The sequence below is a fragment of the Camellia sinensis genome, unplaced genomic scaffold (assembly GCF_055761805.1).
Source record: "Camellia sinensis isolate YWXY unplaced genomic scaffold, ASM5576180v1 Unanchor1, whole genome shotgun sequence".
NCBI classification, from domain to species: domain Eukaryota; kingdom Viridiplantae; phylum Streptophyta; class Magnoliopsida; order Ericales; family Theaceae; genus Camellia; species Camellia sinensis.
Window position 1 is genome coordinate 3,850,705 of NW_028128987.1, and position 20,477 is coordinate 3,871,181.

At 38.0% G+C, this 20,477-nt stretch overlaps 2 protein-coding genes across 2 annotated transcripts; both read left to right on the top strand.

The window, feature by feature from the left end:
* The first annotated feature begins 14,683 nt into the window (after positions 1–14,683).
* LOC145814338 (uncharacterized) lies at positions 14,684–16,819 on the top strand. The gene is made up of 3 exons (XM_082911012.1): positions 14,684–15,322; positions 15,557–15,731; positions 15,798–16,819. The coding sequence occupies exons 1-3, from the start codon at positions 14,684–14,686 to the stop codon at positions 16,817–16,819; spliced, it is 1,836 nt and encodes a 611-aa protein (XP_082767138.1).
* Positions 16,820–16,849: 30 nt separating this feature from the next.
* On the top strand, positions 16,850–19,215 carry LOC114265615 (uncharacterized). Its single transcript, XM_082911013.1, has 5 exons — positions 16,850–17,399; positions 17,498–18,006; positions 18,886–18,908; positions 18,995–19,066; positions 19,152–19,215. Exons 1-5 carry the CDS (start codon positions 16,850–16,852, stop codon positions 19,213–19,215), a joined length of 1,218 nt encoding a protein of 405 aa, XP_082767139.1.
* The last annotated feature ends 1,262 nt before the right edge of the window (positions 19,216–20,477 follow it).

Genomic DNA, 20,477 nt, shown 5'->3' on the forward strand with positions numbered 1-20,477 from the left:
TTCCATATTAAATTGTGCAATTCGGTTCCTCGGCCATCATGCCTCGATATGCGTGATTGGTGGCACGAGGATCGAGGCATGCATATATTTGTGAAAATACATTGCTATGCCCCCTTCCTGCTCTCTGTTGCAGCAAAATCAAGAGTCAGCGGTCTTCCGAGGATTGGCACGCATTTCAAGAAAGGTGTAAACAGAGGCTAATTGGGGCATCCCAGTGGATTTCCGCGCAAGGCAGCCCAAGCATACAGAAGCAAGGCAGTCCCTGGCTCGCATGCCAGTTTACAGCTTTTCTTAGTTAATTTGTAAATTAATTAGGAATTTGTATTATTTTGGACTGTATTATTTGGGACTGTAATTATTTGGGACTGCATTATTTATTCGGACCCTCTGCGCGAGGGCACAACTGTAATAAGTGTGCGTGTGTGTGTGTTGTATGTCTTCCAACCCCACGTCTTTCTCCCTTTTATTTACCCGCTTATGATGGTTAGATTAGGACATAATTCAATTAGCATACAGTATGACAGCATGTTTGCATCATTCATCTGTTTTGCATGCACCGGGCTCGGCGCATCATACTAACTACATTTGTATTTCAATTCCAAATTGAATACATGTTAGCTGTAGCATTCCATATGCCATGTTTAGAATAGCCGAACCTGCTATAGTTTGCATTTTTGCATGTGTTGCATTAGGCATTTCTGTATACTTAGGATTCATGCATGATTTCTAATGAGTTTTTGTTTTGGCTTGGAGTACTCGGTGAGTTTTATGCTTTAGCATTCTTGCATGCGTGTGAGTGAATGCCATGAATAGCATGCTTACCATGAGGCTATGTGCTTACATGATATAACGGCCTGAATGCCTGTGGGTGAAGGTTGGGTTATTCGGATTGGAACAAATCATTCGACTGTGAGTTTTAAGCCCACTAGATAGTGGCAAAACCATCTTTTCTAAGCCCACCCGAGGGTGGCAAAATATGCATTTTAAGCCTACTTGCGAGTAGCAAACCATCTTTCAAAAACAAACATGAAATGTTTTGTTCCAATTCAGGCGACCCAGTCTATACTTGTATGCTGTGCGCATCACATAGTAACCTAGGCTAATAACCGGATTAAGAACATACAATGTTTTCAAAAACAGATATCATGGTTAGTAGAGGCCGGTCTCTGACCGGACGAGCGGGGGTGCTCACGAAGTGACCTTCCTCAATCGTACCCAAGTTCCCGAGCCGAGGCAACTTTGGTGATGACGGACACGTGGCCTTAGGCAAACGAGTCAGGGTTTCCTAAATTTCCCAAAATAAAATATTTAGGTGGCGACTCTGTATCTGGCAAAGCAGTCCATGTTTGGCACTTCTTTCAAAAATCTGTTTTTCTCAAAACGATTTGCCGGATTTGGACTCTTTGGTTCAGATTAAGAACCGTGACACAAATCGAGTCCGAACTGTAGCATGAGGCCCACGGGCGCGTCTACACATATGTACTTTCAACATGCATCAACATTACGCATTTCCTTTCCAATTTCAACATTATACTCAACATATACAATGTTACATTCAACTTCCATATGAGGCAAGTTCCAAAACATACTTCCAATAAACCAAAACATTTTCAATGTTTCACAACTTAAGACATATACAAAAGCTCGTAAGTTCAACAATTGTTCAAAATCTAAATACAAGATTACATATCAACAAACAAGTCCGGATATTTTTCGTGGACTCCCAACTCACGTTCCCAAGTGGCTTCCTCCACTCCGTGATGTTTCCACAAGACTTTCACCAAAGGAATGGTCGTGCCACGCAGGACCTGATCCCGCCTGTCCAAGACCCGAACCGGTCTCTCCTCATACGAGGCATCCTCATCTACCTCTAACTCGGTCCAATCCAACACATGTGATGGATCTGGCTCATACTTCCGAAGCATACTCACATGAAACACGTCATGCACTCCGGACAACTGCGGCGGTAAAGCTAACCGATAAGCAACTTCGCCAATCCTCTCAAGGATCTCAAAAGGACCAATAAACCGAGGGGATAACTTCCCACTCTTTCCAAACCTCATCAAACCTCGCCTAGGTGATATCTTCAAAAAGACATGATCACCTACCTCAAACGCCAAAGGCCTCCTCCTACGGTCGGCATAACTCTTTTGGCGACTCTGGGCTGTAACAAGCCTCCTACGGATAAGTTCAACTTTCTCCGTCGTCTCCCTAACCAACTCCGGACCCAACAAAGGTGCATCACCCACCTCGGCCCAACAAACTGGAGACCTACACGGTCGGCCATACAAGGCCTCAAACGGTGCCATACCGATACTAGACTGAAAGCTGTTGTTGTAGGCAAACTCCACCAATGGTAAGTGCCTCTCCCACGTCCCACTAAAGTCCAGGACACAACCCCGAAGCATATCCTCAAGGATCTGAATAGTACGCTCGGACTGCCCGTCAGTTTGAGGATGATAAGCCGTACTAAAGGTCAACTCAGTGCCCAAGGCACTCTGCAAACTCTGCCACAACCTGGCGGTAAAACGAGGGTCTCTATCTGAGACGATCGTCACTGGGACCTCGTGCAACCTCACTATGTCCCGAATATACAAGTCGACAAGATGATCTACCGAATCTCTCACGCGCATAGGAATGAAGTGCGCCGACTTAGTCAACCGGTCTACAACCACCCAAATAGCATCACTACCCCGCTGAGTCCTCGGAAGACCTACAACGAAGTCCATAGTGACATGCTCCCACCTCCACTTGGCAATAGGCAAGGGTTGCAACAAACCCGCTGGCCTCTGATGCTCGGCCTTCACTTGCTGACAAGTAAGGCACTTAGACACGAAGATTGCCACATCTCTCTTCATGCCCCGCCACCAAAACTGGCGACTTAAATCCTGATACATCTTAGTACCTCCCGGATGCACCGCAAGGCGCGAATGATGAAACTCTCGGAGTACCTTCTCTCGGCAAGACTCCGGCACAAACAAACGGTCTCGGTATCTCACACTCTGGTCGGGATACACCGTCAGACCCTTCTCAACTTTCCCACTGGAGACCTTCTCTCGGATGGATTCTACCTCAAGGTCACCTCTCTGCGCCTCTAACACCCTAGTCACAAGTGTAGGCTGCGCAACAACAGAAAACAAGGCCGCAGCCTCAACAGATTCGCCCAGTAGCAAATCAAACTCGCCAAGTGCACCCAACATCTCCCATTCCCGGATGGCTATACTAGCTACATCACTAATGGATTTCCTACTAAGGGCATCGGCCACCACATTGGCCTTTCCCGGATGATAATGCAACTCAAAATCATAGTCCTCGATGAACTCCATCCATCTCCTCTGCCTCAAATTCAAGTCTCTCTGTGTAAACAGATACTTTAAACTCTTGTGGTCCGAGAACACCTCGAACCTCTCACCATAAAGGTAGTGCCTCCAAATCTTCAAGGCAAAGATCACTGCTGCTAACTCTAGGTCGTGTGTGGGGTAATTCTTCTCGTGAATTTTCAACTGACGTGAGCCATAAGCTACCACTTTCCCTTCTTGCATCAACACACAACCCAAACCCTCTCGTGAGGCATTGCAATAAACCGCATAACCCAACCCTCTCTCCGGAATAATCAACACCGGAGTGGTGGTCAATCTAACCTTCAGCTCTTGGAACGACTTTTCACAAGTCTCACTCCATACAAACTTGACTCCCTTCCGAGTCAGCCTAGTCAACGGTGACGCTAACTTGGAGAAATCTTTCACAAACCGGCGGTAATACCCAGCCAATCCCAGAAAACTGCGGATTTCAAATACACTCTTAGGCTGTGCCCAATCTTGCACTGCCTCAATCTTGGATGTATCTACAGACACCCCTTCCCCGGAAACCACATGGCCTAAGAACTTGACTTCTCCTAGCCAGAACTCACACTTCCCAAACTTGGCATACAGCCTATGGGCTCTAAGCAACTCAAGCACCACTCTCAAGTGTTCCTTGTGCTCCTCCTCAGAAGGCGAATAGATAAGAATGTCGTCCACGAAGACGACCACAAAACGATCCAAGAATTCCCGGAAAATCCGGTTCATCAAGTCCATAAAGACTGCCGGTGCATTGGTAAGCCCAAATAGCATCACCAAAAACTCATAATGGCCATACCGCGTACGGAATGCCGTCTTCGGAATATCCTCTTCCCTAACCCTCAACTGGTGGTAACCCGATCTCAAGTCTATTTTAGAGAAACAACGGGAACCCTTCAACTGGTCAAACAGATCATCGATACGGGGCATAGGGTACTTATTCTTAACCGTAGCCCGATTCAACTTCCGGTAGTCAATACACAATCTCAAGGCACCATCTTTCTTTTTAGCAAAGAGGGCCGGTGCTCCCCACGGCGAAACACTAGGGCGAACAAAGCCCTTATCTAGCAATTCCTGGAGCTGAACTTTCAACTCAACCAACTATGCTGGAGCAAAACGATAAGGTGCCATAGAAATCGGCGCCGTGCCGGGCACTAAATCAATGGAGAACTCGATCTCCCGATGAGGTGGCAAACTAACGAGATCCTCGGGAAAGACGTCCGAGTACTCACAAACTACCCTTGGCAAAACGACCTGGGTTTCATCACACTCGCCACTCTCAAAGCTGGCAAGTAGACCACTAAGCTCACTTCGCCCTCGCGAATCATACCCCGGTGGCAAAACACTACCAACCCGGTCTCCCAAGAAATGGAACCACTCCCCGCTCAAGGTACATAACGTGACCCTCTGGCGGTAGCAATCGATGACAGCCCGGTATGACGATAGCCAGTCCATACCCAAAATAACATCAAAGCCCTTCATGGGCATGACAACAAACGGAAAAGGAAGCCTATAATCGGCGACCTCTATATCACAACCTCTAACACCTTGTTTCAAGATCAGTTCATCCCCAAGAGGTGACACCACACAAATAGGAGATGCTAACTGTGCTAACTCCAATTCCAAAACAGATGCAAATGCAGCAGATACAAAAGAATGAGATGCACCCGTGTCAATCAACACACTAGCAACCGAGTTGCAAAACAGAAAAGTACCTCTCACTACTGATGGAGCCGGTACTAAATCCTGCGCGGTGACAGCATACACGCGCCCTGTAGGCCCCTGATCCACCTGCTCACCTCTAGGAGCATACGACTGTTGCACTGACTGGGACGACGAAGCCCCCGGATTGGCCCTCGAGGCCTGCACAGACTGAGCTGGTTGAAATCCCTGCGTCTGTCTAGAACCAGACGCTCCTGAAGTGGCACTCAACTGTGGGCAAAACCTCTTCAAGTGCCCAGGCTGCCCACACTGATAACACGACAAGGGCTGCCCCCTGCCCGTACTCTGACTCTGCGGTCTAGCTGAAGAAGAAGCAGCTCTCTGACCTCCACCTTTCTGCGGGCAAACTGAAACCTTGTGACCCAGCTGGCCACACTTGTAACAAGCAAACTCCCCCTGATTGCCTCTCCCCGAGCCTGCACTCGGCACTGGAAAGGTCGATCTAGGTACTCCACCCTAAGACTGCTGAGGGTTATAACCCCTCTGTCTCCTGCCATCACCCTGACCATCCTGGCTCCACTTGGAGCCCCTCTGTTCTTCCTCCTCTTCCTGCATCATAATCTCCATATGAGCAGCAGCATCAACCAGGTGTCTATACTCTCGAATGAAAGACCCACCAACTCTCAACTTGAGGCCTCGCCTCAACTTCCGCTCAAACTCATAGCAACGGCGTTCCTCAGACGCCACCAGTTCAGGTGCAAACCTGGACAGACTGGTAAAAGTAGCCTCAAACTCGGCCACTGACAAGCCCTGCTGTTTAAGCCGGCTAAACTGATCCCTCAGCTTCTCCCTAGCTGCAGCAGACAAAAACCTCTCCTGAAAAGCATTCACAAACGCCTCCCAAGTACCCCCAACACGAGCCTTCTCGTACTTCCACCATTGACCCGTATCTTCCTTCAGCTGGAAGGATGCCAAGTCACTTTCAGTGCTCCGTCCTCGATGCCAAGCATCTCGAACGTCTTACTCATTTGCTCTAGCCACTCATCAGCCTTCAGTGGCTCATTTGGATCCCTAATAAACTCGTCCGGGTTAGACCGGAAAAACTCCCTCTTCAAGAAAGAAGGCCCTGCCTCAGCTGCCTGATTCCCAGCTCTAAGAATACCCAAAGCTCCTGCTATCTCTCTGGCCAAGGCACCCATAGCCTGTTGACCCACTGGCTCGGCCACGTTGGCTTGACCAACTCCCTCCTGTACTGCCGGAACCTCCTCCGGTAAAGGTACTTCCTGCCTCGCAGGTCTACCACGCCTAGCACCTCTTCCTCGTCCTGACATCCTAATAAAGGTAACACAGAACGTTAGCACATTTATAAATGTGCCGGAACTAAACACTCACGTCCTAATGCATGGACAACTGTAATTCACTCCACGTAAGCACATAAACACATAAGCACTTACGAATTTCATTTCCGGATAATGATAGTCCCGAGGCGTTACTAGAGTTCCGGTTAGAAACGACATTGATCAAGTGCCTTTCCAACAAGACTCCCAAAAACCCAAGGATCCAATCAACATCCTAGAAACTAAATCCCATACCCAAATAAACACATAAGCATGTTATCAATTAAACACATAGCATATGACTCTACATCAAAGTCTCTATCAAGCGAGACAAACCCATTGTGATACTAATCACTTCCCATGTACCCAAAGTATTCGAACCCGGTACGCTCTGATACCAAGTTGTAACGCCCTCAAAATAACAACATTAAACCCATCAAATAAGACATATGAAATAACCATATTCTTCTATTCATCAGAGTTTCATTACAAAAGCATTACATGTTAATCAACAAAAGCAAAATGCCCTATGGGCTTACAGCTTTCCAAGTTAACCCTTGGTTACAACAAAAGAGTGCTAACTCATCTACACATTAAGCCCTCGGCTTGTATATATATGTAATACATCAAAAAGGAATTTAAACAACAAGAAGTCAGCCCGCCTCTAGCCTCCCAAGCTATGTCCTTGGAGGTGGCATGCTACCTGTACCTGAAAATGATATTCCCATATAGGGTGAGCCACAGCCCAGTAGAAATACACTAAACCAACCATGAACAATGACTAAAAGATTAGCAATTGATAGATGGCCAACACTAATACATCCACATAAATCACATTTTATGTCATACGACTTATGAGTCCAAGTTACTTTTCATTTTCCCTTTTTCAACAGATAAGCATATTAGCTCTATCATTATCTCAACATATATGTATAAAAACTATATCCCACATTCACAGATAAGCATATAAGCTACATCCACATTCTCAACAGATATGTATAACAATTATATCCCACATTCACAGATAAGCATATGAGCTGTATCTACACTTCACAAAGATAAGCATATGAGCTCTATCTTCATTTCTCTAGACAAGCATATGAGCTGTATCTACGGAGTTCATCCCCTATCTTCTCCCAACACTATCCGGTTTAGAGGTACATCCCCCATCTTCCCCTAAACCGCGGAGTACATCCCCCATCTCCTCCTCTACACATAACGTATACAAACACATTGGTTCTATATACCATCATTCAATACATACAATTAATGTATTCTGTCAACCGTCAAATTCCATGACACGTTCCATTGATTAGTTTTCGTTTGCCTAATCATCATGCATTGTCTACAACAATCACGACTATCCTCCACCGATAGCCCAAAGCAGTTATTTCTAAACAGAAAATAAATGCACAAATGGATATTCAATCAACATTTCAATTCGGTGAGTGATGAATAATTCAACTACACCCTTTTTCCCATACATTTCCAATCTCAACATTTCCATTTCATAACTTCATTTCTCACGATTAATTAACCCAATTAATCAAACAATGTAATTAGGTTATTTACCATAATTAACATTTTAACCCTTAAGGTCCCATTTTCATCAATGATTCAACATCTATTCCATTTCTCTATGCCAAACATGCATCTAGGTTTATTACGAATAAAACCCCAACTTTTGTAAAATTGCACAAAAGCCCCAAACTTTCACAAAATTACCAAACCAACCCCAACATCTCAAAATACTAAAATTTAAAGACAAAATCCATAGAGAGGAGTAGGATATCCCTACCTCAAATCCGGAGCCCCAAAGGAGAAGATGACAAAACCCAACGTGCTCCAAAACCCGAAATTTTCAGATTAAAATGTAGCCCTCGACGATCAACAACTTTTTTGTAAAGGCCAAAGATGAGCAAATCACTCCTACTAGATCAAAACCTAGAGAGAAGGTAGAGTTCTAGAGTGAGAGGCTCAACAATGGTGTTTTTGGAAAAGTATGAGAGAGAAGAGAAAGTGAAAAAGTGATTTGAAAAGTCACAACTCGGGACTTAAACCCAGTCGCCCCGCTCGTGCGTCAAACACCCCGCTCGAGCGTCACTCACAGACTCCCGCTCGAGCGGCCAAACTCCCGCTCGAGCGCCAGATGCACACTCCCAGCACTTTTACAGAGCCAGGTCTCCGCTCGAGCTTCCAACTCCCCGCTCGAGCGGTACTCACACAACCCCGCTCGAGCGGCCAATCCCACGCTCAAGCATCCAACACTGCACAGGAAATACTGGATGGGTGAATTCCCCGCTCGAGCGCCAAAACCCCCGCTCGAGTGGACAGGCCAAAATCTGGGCAACTAGTTTTGGTTTCTAAACTCAACCAACCTGTAACAAATCCGCCCAACACATCCTATAACTCAAATACAAAGTAAAAAAAGATGTAAACAAAATAATAATCAACTACCAACATCCACGGACACATGTCCGGATCACTGTACAACAAGGGTAAATCCGGGATCGCTATACAATGAAATCCATGTTAACTTTTAGTATTGCTAATTTTTTGTTTCTTGGTGTTTAAAATTATTTAACCAAACATTTTTAGGTTCAAGTACAATAATTATGGACAATATCACTATTTTTGGTCAAATAAATTTGTTTTTATTATGAATAAATAGTTTTGATTTGATAAGTTAGAGTAGTAATATGGTTTGGTGATGTGTTTAATATTGGAGGTGGATTCTCAAAATTATAAAACATATATTGACTGGTATTCTTTCAATGGACTGGATTGTTTTTGTTCAAATCCGTGGAATAGTTGAGTTAAATAATGCTTCTGAATCTGGCAAAAACATTGAAGCCATTTTTCATGTTCTAGCTAAATAAGTTTTCAGATTATGGGAGAGTAGTTTAATTTATATGGAGTATTTTAAATCACAAGGAACAAAAAACTTTTTGTGCAATAAGTTAAAATACATCAATGATGCAACCCCACCATGTAAAAATCATATTGCATATATGATGCAATATATTATGTAATTGCTTTTTTTTATGGTTAATCAATTTATTATTATTTTTTATTTTACAGGTTACTTTACAATTTTGTGTTGTTCAGAACTAATAATTTCTTAAGAGGTTGTCTAACAACACCATTCTTCTTTTATTGTAAGTGTTCTATCAGTATTTGTTGATTTATTTATTTTTTTTAGTATATAAATTCAGTAATTGTTTTTAGCCAAAACAATGGTATTTATTTATTATTTGTTTTTGTAGTATCAAAATACATCTCAGTGACTGTTTATTTTAATTTGTATATAGATTCTGTAATTGTTTAAGAAAATAAAAAAAATAAAAATTTATGGTACATCTAATCTGTTTTGACTGTACATGTTTTGTCAATGAAAAGATTGAGAAACATGACTATAATCTTTTCTTATTTTATTGTTGTTACTGATGAAAAAAAGGTATCCATTCAATTTTTTAGTCAGTAAATTTTGGTAGTAAGTCAATTATGTTTTTGGTGATTCTCAAACTCATATTTTTACTTTACAAATTTTACAATTAGAACCTGCTAAACATTCATATTTATATCAACACCATAATATATTTTAGTCTGGTCCAAAAAAAAAAAAAAACCCATTGCATGGATCCTTCGTATTCACTCATTTTTTTATTCACGAATCACATACAAGCATTGATGGGCTTACATTTTCTCTCTCTACATTTCTGGGTTTATATATTTTTGGGTGATTCCAATTTCTGGGTTTACATTTTCTCTCTCTACATTGATAGGTTTATATATTTCTGGGTTTATAAGAATTCCATCAACTAAAGCCATAATCAATGGGCTAAGACAAAATTTTTGCTTTTGATGAGACAAAATGAGCTGGTGAACGTATATGTGTGTATTGCTTTAATTGCCTTAATGAAATAAATATTCATTATTGTTTATAAAATGACTTTGTTGTCTGGTGAATTTTTTTTGGGGGGCATAAATTTATGTTTGGACTTTCCAAGTAGTAAATGGTGAATTTCAAAATATTTATGATTATAACGAGTTTTGATTTTGGTTTTAATTTTATCTCTATAAAATTAAAGTCAGTTTGGAAAGAGAAGAGTTGAAATCCAAATTTAATTTTAATACTCTTCATGTCCAAATTTGTGCTCCGATTTTCATACTCTTCATGTTGTTAGGGCTGATTTCGATATTTAATTTTATCATTTTATTGTGATTGGGTTGGCCTTTTTTTTTTTTTAGGTATTTATATTTTTATTTCTTTTCCTCTTGATTGTAACAACCCATTAAGGTTTTTCTATATGTGGCAGTTATTTATTTGAATAAGATTTTGAATTTTATTATCCGATTTGGTAGCAACTGATTTTGAAATACCATTTCATTGCCAATAAAATCCATGTTAACTTTTAGTATTGCTAATTTTTTGTTTCTTGATGTCTAAAATTATATAACCAAACATTTTTAGGTTTCAGTACAACAGTTATGGACAACATCACTATTTTTGGTCAAGTAAGTTTTTTGTTTTTTTTTTCTTTATATAAATTTACGTAGCTCTCTTATAATGTAAGGCCTATTTATTTATTTTTTTAAAAAAAAAAAACTTATCATATCTAATTTTCTTCTAATAAAATGCTTTTTTTTCTCATACTTTATAGGTGGATGGAGACTTACACCGAACCGTAATATCAATACCGTTTACTAATTTTCTTATTTATGTGTATAAAGTTTTATTTATCATTCTAAAGTTTTTGTATATATTTAGGTTCGATTTCTTCAAGAAATGAATGTTAATGTTGTTATCCACGATGAGCGTGATCTTAATACTATTCGCATTCGTGAGGTAAGCCTAAAAGTCACTTGAACATTGGACATGAATTTTCTTATCATTTTAAAAATAATTGATAAATATATTCTACTTATTTTTTTACAGGCAAAGGCAAAGGAAAAAAATAAAGCAATATCAAAGGAAATAGAAAAGGCTATCCCTTTTAGAAAAGGAAAGGAAAATGCATATCCCGTGGTATGATTTGTCAACAATTTTTAAAAGCTTCTTTTTCGAATATTTATTATTATTATTTTATATAGATTTTTTAATAATTGCATGGTGTCATATATGCTTTTTTATCTACATTTTTTAAAAGTTTCTTTTTCAAATATTTATTCAATTCTGATTGATTGTGAAATATTTTTCTGAAGCATGTTAAACACATGTCGCATAGTGTCATATACGCTAATGCATTTGTATAAATATTAAATCTGAATTTTTAATATGTTTGTCTATTTGTATGAACACATGTCGCATTTACAACATAGCATATGTGATGAAAAAGAAAAGGAAGAAGAATGAACAAATATGTGATGAAAAAGAAACTATAGAATATAATTTTTTTTTTGTTTTTATTTTTCTTATAAGTTCTTAAGGAAAGAAGAAAAAGATAAAATAAAATTTAATATAACAGAAATAACAAGAGGGAAAAGGAAAGTAGAAAACATTACATGTTAATATTCACATTTCATGTACCCAATGATCTAATATTTACCTTTTCAACATACATTTTGTCAATGTGTCTTTAAAGCAATAAGTGCATAGTGAGTTTGCAGTTTTGTGTGCTTAATATGTTTTCAAATTACTTTTTTCTCCCTTTTTAAATTTCATCAATACATGCATTGGTTTTTATATGACTAACAACTCAACCGAATGAAGAGGAAAAGTTAGTTAAAAGAAAGAAAAAATACATGATGAAAGGGAAGCAAGAGAGGGGATAATCTTCACATTTTATGCATCTACTTATATAATATTCTTATTTTAGGCACACAATGATAATGTGTTATCAAAAGCTGCATTGGCTCAACCTGCACGACGAGAACATGAAAAAAAAATCAAAAGCCATGTTCTGCATACCAATTGGGACAACGCCTGCGACGAGAACGAGAGAGATCAAAGGAATGTATTAACCCAAGACAACATTCTTTAACACCAAGTTGGTAAACAACTGTGTTTAATTCTTGAAATATATACTCTTACTATTACCAATTTATTATATAGATTTTAATTTGTTCACAATCCATTTCTATAGGCCTGCTCCTATAACCCCATCTAGAAATATTGGTGTGGTCATCCATGATAAGTACGACCTTAATGTTATCCGTGTTGGTGCAGTAAGTACAAAATCAAGTCAAACATTATATGTATTTTATTTATATAAGATGTTTTTAATCTTTTGAATATTTTATTTATATTTGTTAGGCGAAAGAGAAAGAAAAGGTCAACCCAATGTCTAAGGGAAAATAAAAGATGGCTCATTCTGACAAGAGAATGACAAATGCAAGCCAAGTGGTATATATTCTTTTTAAAAAATATGATGCAAAACTAATCAAAATTTCAAATAGTTAAAAGCTATGAGTGTATAAAATGAATTTGTTGTTTTATGTTGTTTTTGTAAAATGATTGTAATATGTTTTTCTGTAACTTGCTATTATTTGTATGTGTTTTCTAAATTTTTTTATTTATATTTTATATGGATTCATGTGCATTTATAATGTATCATCCATAAGTTGCAACTTATATGAAGAGAATAGGAAAAAAGAAATATATGGGCCAATATTTTTAATTCTTATTTATATTTTTAATAAAATACAAAATGAATGAAGAAAGAAATAAATAAAGATAACACTATTAAAGGTATAAAAAAAATAAAATAGAAAACAAAATTAATAGAAAGGAAAGAAATAAGAAGATATTTTCATTTTAAGCACAATATTTGCATTTTTTGCACCAATGATAAAATATTTTTATTTTAGGCACAACATGATAATGTAATATCTGAAAAATCTAGAAATCCCTTAGATGTTGATTTGTGATTATGTATCAATTTTAAGCAGATTATAACAATCTCAATCAAACAATCAAGACAAAGAGACACAATGATTTAACGTGAAAAAAAACCACAATTGGACACCTCCAACTGTGATAAAAAATCACGGGCAACAGCCACAAAACAATCCACTAAGAAGATTTAAAGGAATTACACAGGTATACTCTCAATTACCTAGCGAATCCACACCTAATTGAACCAACCTCTATGTGCCTCTTCCAACCCGTCTTCACCTCGGAATTGTCTTTACGATGAGCCACCCCGGAATCCACCAAAGCTTCAGGCTCGAATTCTTCAGAATCCACCGAAGAACAACTCTCTCTTTTGTATAGCAAACAAAAACCTTTGATGTACTCTCTTTAAACCATGAGTTGAATACTCAATAAAACATCAAAGAAAACTAACAAAATATCCCCAGATATAAACCTTAATAACCAAAAAGAAGATCTGGAGGAGTTCAATCAATACCTTAGTTTTGGGAGAAAACCAAGTATTTATAGAGAACCAAAAGTAATCCTAGATTGGGAAGAAAACAAACTCCTTGAGAAATCCGGATTCTGAGGCTGGCTCGAGCGAGTAGTGTATTTTTCATGATTTCTACTAGTGCCTTGGCTCGAGCGACGAATCCTTGGCTCGAGCGACGAATACACTCTTTCAGGTTTTTGTATGGACGCAATCCTTGGCTCGAGCACGCATTCTTTGGCTCGAGCGAGAACTCCTTGGCTCGAGTGAGCAACGACGGACATGCAATTTTGAATGCAATTTTGCATTTTGCTTCGACCCCCGTAATAATCAGCGAAGTGGCAATCTTGAAAGCATTAACATTACACACTTCTCTGAATGGCACAATTCGGGTTGGATTCGCATCTAATAAACTCATAGCCTCACTGAAATAAAAAAGTGCGAAAAAAATTACAACTCAAAGGAGTTTTGTCAAACGGGATTGCCAAGAAATAAAACCTAACAATATCAAAAGCTGCCTTGGCCCAACGTGCCTGGCGAGAGCGTGAAAAAAATGAAAAGTCATACTTTAAATTTCAATGCTTGCAACGAGAACAAGAGGGATTAAAAGAATTTCTTCAACCACAACAACCTTCTTTAACACCAATTCGTTACAATCGCACTTGCCTGGAGTGGGAAACAATAACTGAAGATTCTCATTCGGCACAAAAACGAACAATGATTACCCATCATTCTACATGTTCATTTTCTATGCCAAGCACATCTTTAGCTCCACAAAGGAATCGGTAATCTATTATATCTAATATTGAAACATATACTCTTACTCATACTGTGTTGTTTTATATAATTTTATTTATACACAAATATTCATAGGTCTACTCCTATAAATCAATTTCTTCAAGAAGATCTATGTACTGATGATGAATTAGAAGATATGTCTATGAGTACATCAATTGACGCCCGGGCACACAAAGATTTCTGCTGCCATTATCTTGGCAAGATGGATGTATTATGTCCTTATTGTTCAGCCTTACATTGGGTAGATGAAAAATTGACAAAATCATCTATGAAGCGTCCCCTCTTCAGAACTTGCTATTTGGAAGGAAAGATTAGGCTACCTTTACTTATTACACCCCCTCCACCACTTCAGGCATTGTATGATGGGAATAATGATCAATCAAAATCCTTTCGATGTTATACTCGAGGGTATAATGCAGCCAATGCTTTTACGAGTCTTGGTGCTACATTGGATCCTAGAGTGCTCAGTGGAAGGGGCCCTATATCACTCACAATTCATGGGGAATTGCGACATCGAACAGGATCACCACAACCACAACCGAGGCAGGATGCGAGTTATGCTCAACTGTATATCTATGACCCTAATTCAGCTTTAGAAATTCGTAATCGTAGAAATCCTAACTTGAGGAGGGATGTTATGAAAACTATTCAGGATAGTTTGTTGCAAGTCAATGCATTTGCAGATAAATTTCGCCAGGCTGATGCTATTTTACATCAATTAGACTCAGTAGGACACAATCTACCTGCTCATCTACATTACAATTCAGTAACTGATCGACGTCGGTATAACCTACCAACTGCAGATGAGATTGCTATTGTAATACCAGGTGATGGAATAGAGGTAAGTGGAATGAGAGATATTATCTTACATTTTCGAGGAAATAATGAGTTGATGCAAATTACTGAATGTCACCAAGCATACTTGCCATTACATTATGTTCTATTATTTCCATATGGTGAGCTTAGATGTGAACCTGAGTTAAAACTGTGGAACGTTTAGTATGATCGACCTTCAACTGATCGACTTACTCAAATGGATTTTTATAGTTATCGTTTGTTTGAACGACCCACAAAGTATTCAACAATTTTGAGAGGTGAGAAATTATTTCAAGAGTTTTTGGTAGATGCTTGGGCTGCAACTGAGCAAAATCGATTGACATACTGCAAGCTTAATCAAGGAAAACTTCGGGTTGAGCTTTATCAAGAGTTGTCAGATATTGATCCAGATTATGTGCGACCTGGTCAAATTGGTCAAAGGTTTGTTTTGCCATCTTCATTTACTGGTAGTCCTAGACATATGTTTGAAATCTTTCAAGATTCAATGGCTATCATGCGATACAACCAACACCCAGATATTTTTCTTACCATGACTGCAAATCCCAATTGGCTAGAAATTACTTCAGCATTATTACCACATCAAAAACCTATTGATCGTCCTGATTTAATTGCCTGTGTTTTTGAGTTGAAGAGAAAGTGTTTGATGAAAGAGATAGAAACAAATCAGGTATTTGGAAATAAAGTTGCACATGTTTTTACAATTGAATTTCAAAAACGAGGTCTCCCTCATATGCATGCACTTTTATTTCTTAAGGGTCCAGACAAAATTCGAACACGTGCTCAAGTGGACAAATTGGTTTGTGCAGAATTTTCAGACCCAAAAGATGATCCTATGCTTTTTGAAACTATCAAATGTTGTATGGTACATGGACCATGTGGTGCTCGAAATCCGCAAGCACCATGTATAGAAAATGGTAGATGCACTAAGAGATACCTTCGAGCTATCACAGAAACAACAACTATGGATCAAGATGGATACCCTATCTATCGTCGTCGCAATAATGGTCAAGTACATATTGTGAGGAGGCAAGAAGTTGATAATAGGGATGTCGTACAATACAATGCATATCTTTCTAAACTTTTCAAATGTCATATAAATGTGGAAGTTTGTGCTGGAATGAGATGTGTCAAGTATATACATAAGTACATTTATAAGGGTTATGATCGTACAACGATGGTGTTGGGAAAGATAAATGAGATTCGACAATATCTCGATGGAAGGTATATTGAACCTCCAAAAGCTGCTTGGCGAATATTTGGTCATCCTTTGCATGCAGAGATGCCAACGGTTGTACGATTGGCACTTCATTTACCTGGAATGCTTCGCGTTATTTTTAACCCAGAAGAGTCATTAGAAACGATTCAATCTAGAGCTGGTCAACAAATGTCAACTATTACTGGCTTCTTTGCATATTGTGCTGGCAGTGAAGATGAATGTCCATTCACTTATCAAGAATTTCCACAGCATTTTGTTTGGCTCAAGTCAGAACAGAGATGGTAATCAAGAGAAAGAGGATATGCAATTAGTATAATGTACTTTGCTAGCCCTAATTGTGGTGAAAGATTTTATCAGCGTTTGTTACTAACCGTTGTCAAAGGACCAAAGTCGTTTCAGTCTTTATGCACAGTTGATAATGTTGTGCATGATACATTTAAATTAGCATATGTTGCAAGGGGGCTTTTAGAAGATGACGAAGAATGGATACACTGCTTGAAAGAGGCTGCAGTTATGAAAACTAGATATCAATTGAGGAGATTGTTTAGTATTATTCTCACCCAGTGCTCTCCACTAAATCCATGTGCATTATGGAATCAATTCTCAATGCATATATGTGATAATCTTGCACATAAGATTCGTATATTGTTTACCATTTCTAACCCAACTGAGGCTCAAATTGAGGATTATGGTCTCCATCTTTTGAATCAAATGCTTCATGAATCAGGCAAAAGTTTAATTGACTTCCCACCCATGCCACAACCTACTGCAAATTGGACTACAACAATTGGTAATCGATTGATATTCGAACATCAACAACTGCAGAGTGAGGCACAACAGTCAGATCCACAAATTGCTATTGATTGTCTCAACAATGGACAGCGGAATGCTTATAACACAATCACTTCTTCAGTTTGTCAAATAAAGGAACTGTTTTCTTTTTGAATGGGGCTACTGGAACAGGGAAAGTATTTCTGTACAATACGATTGCATTAAAATGTCGCAGCCTTGGGTATATCGTTGTTACTGTGGCTTCATCTGGAATTGCATCATTGTTACTGGTAGAAGGTCGCACTGCACATTCAACATTTTCCATTCCGTTAGATGTCTTGGAAAATTCACTTTGTGGGTTTAGTAAACAATCATTACAAGTTGAGTTATTTAGAGAAACAAAACTCATAATTTGGGATGAAGTTCCTATGCAACATAAATATTGTGTTGAGGCGGTTGATCGTACATTGAGGGATATTTGTGATAGTGAAAAGCCATTTGGAGGTATTATTGTTGTTCTTGGTGGAGACTTTCGACAAATCTTACCAGTTATACCCAAAGGAGTTCGTGAGCAAATTGTGAATGCATCATTAAGACACTCTATTCTATGGAAGCATATACATATCTTAACTTTGGATTTGAATATTCACTTGAATCCTGAAGGCCATGAAAATGCTAATTTTGCAAATTTCTTAATGGAGGTAATACCACTTTAACCTTTTTTTTCCTTATTATATAAATTATTTTAAATTAATAAATTGTATTTACACTTTTTTTTTTATTGATTTTACTTTTTTTGGATTGGGACCAATCCTCAAGAAATCGTTAACCTTCCATCAACAATACACAAATGTCAAGATTTGAATGATTTACTCTCTACAGTTTACCCACAGTTGAATATGATAGAGATGTCAACCCCAACATTTTTAACTGAACGCACAATTTTGTCTGCGTGTAACAATGATGTCAGTGACATTAATACTACTGTGTTGAATATCTTTCCAAAAAGATTATATACTTATCTTGCAGCAGATAGAATGTCTGAAGATAATGAAATTGATCCTACCATTACAAATAGATATCCTAATGAATATTTAAATTCATTGGATCCTCCTGGGCTACCAACTTTTAAGTTAGAGTTGAAAGTGGGTTGTCCTATAATATTGTTGAGAAACATTGCACCGAAAGATGGACTATGTAATGGTATAAGATTGATGGTTACTAGATGCAATACTTGCATAATTGAAGCTCAAATTTTAACTGGAGAAAAGTTTGGCAATTTCGCATTCATACCAAGGATATCTTTGACACCATCTTCTTCAGAAATGCATTTCCAAATGACAAGATGCCAATTTCCAGTCCGATTGGCATATGCCTTGACCATTAATAAATCTCAAGGACAATCTATGAAATTTGTTGGGGTTGATTTGCGCATATCGGTGTTTAGCCATGAGCAATTATATGTGGCATTGTCCAGATGTACATCCTTTGATCGTATAAGTATTCTCCTCCCTAAAGATAGTTTGGATTCTACTACAAATATTGTTTATCCTGAAGTGTTGTTGTAGTGTTCTATGTAGATTAAATCACGTTTTATCATAAGGTAACCATGTAGATTTATTTCTATTGATTATATAACTTTTTATAAAATTTTAATTTAATAATAATTTGAAATATGGACTTTTGTAGGGTTGGATCGAAAAATCTATGGAGCTTAAAAGGAGAAATACGACTAGCTTGCTTCGATGAGGATGTAATAAGGTAATTTCAATCTCAAAGTATTTTGTGAAGTTTATTTCCAACAAATGTACTAATCTATATTTTTTTTGTTTCTACAAATTACCAGATTGTTGTGTATGTTCCTCATTGGGGATACATACAAGTTGATACAAAGACTTTTTGAAAAGTAATGAGGAAGAAATTTGGGCAAACACATGTTTGAAGACATGTTATTGACAGATTTTTTTGTAAAGCATACATATTTTTCAAAGCTTTAATTCACTTTTTGTAAAGTTTTAACTCACTCTTTTGGTGTATGACAATACAATGTTTGTTTTTCTTATGTAGTTATAATTTGATTGGCGGCAGTAACACTAACTGGTGTGCATTATAATTTTAATTTCTTTTAGATTGCAGAGCATTGGCTGGTGTGCATTATTTTATATTTGATTTGTTTGAAATTGTAAACTACAGGTTGTTATGTATTGTTTGATATTTAATTTTCAATTTAATTGTTGAGATTGTAAAGCACTTACTTATGTGCTTTATTATATAGATTTAGTAAATTTTTTTCTTTTTATTATAAAACGTTAACAAGTATACAATAAGTTTAATTTCTATTTTTTGTTCAGTGTTTACAATTTTTTTTTTTACTTGCTCTTATCTTTTGATTTTCAATATTTGTTTCTTAATTTGCATTAAGATTAGGGAGAGTTGTTATTTTATTTGAGTTTTGTAGAGCGTGTAATATAAGCAAAATTATTACAAATTTTTTAAGAAGTAAAATATTTTAATATATTTTTTCAGTATCTTTATTAAAAAAATGACACAAACTTCACAAATTTCAACATAATACGTTTAATTATAATTATATTTTAATCTTAATATTATTTACACCGTGCCTTTAGACACGGGCATACGCTAGCGTTTTACATATAAAAAAGTTTCAATACCATCGTATTCGTATTATCTGTATTCGTAAAGTCTTATAGCATGTGACATATATTTGTTTCTTAGTATGTGTGGGGATGTATTTTCTGAATACCAACACGTGGCATGGTGATGCCGACGTGTCAGTCGACGTGCCACGTGTCCTGGTAGTTATGCCGAGGTTACCTAGGCAAGGCCGAGGTGATCTCTGAAGATATCGGAATCCAAGATAAACGGATAAGGGACAAGAGTCTTAGAGTAAGGAGAAGATATAGCCAAGATAAGGATAAAACTCTTAGGGAGTTTTTATCTTTTGAAGAGTCCAAGTCAGTATTAAATTGGAGTCCATAGAAGTCAGACTTCTAGTGGGACTTGGATTTAGTAAACTATAAAAGAGAGGCACCCCCGTGGGTCCAAGGTACACAGTTTTATACTCAAGCTTGTGAGTTTAGCACTTGATTATCTTTGAGAGATATACTGACTTGATCGTCGGAGTGCCCCCGGGTGGAAGAGCCACTGCCGG

What these genes read in the sequence shown, in the direction of transcription:
- LOC145814338 (XM_082911012.1), top strand. Translation starts at nt 14,684, where the DNA reads ATGGATGTATTATGTCCTTATTGTTCAGCCTTACATTGGGTAGATGAA. An exon ending in TACCAGGTGATGGAATAGAG is followed by an intron (nt 15,323 to 15,556) that starts GTAAGTGGAATG and finishes CGACCCACAAAG; the next exon opens with TATTCAACAATTTTGAGAGG. An exon ending in TGTGCGACCTGGTCAAATTG is followed by an intron (nt 15,732 to 15,797) that starts GTCAAAGGTTTG and finishes AAATCTTTCAAG; the next exon opens with ATTCAATGGCTATCATGCGA.
- LOC114265615 (XM_082911013.1), top strand. Translation starts at nt 16,850, where the DNA reads ATGTACTTTGCTAGCCCTAATTGTGGTGAAAGATTTTATCAGCGTTTG. An exon ending in TCCACAAATTGCTATTGATT is followed by an intron (nt 17,400 to 17,497) that starts GTCTCAACAATG and finishes CTACTGGAACAG; the next exon opens with GGAAAGTATTTCTGTACAAT. An exon ending in AAATCACGTTTTATCATAAG is followed by an intron (nt 18,909 to 18,994) that starts GTAACCATGTAG and finishes GGACTTTTGTAG; the next exon opens with GGTTGGATCGAAAAATCTAT.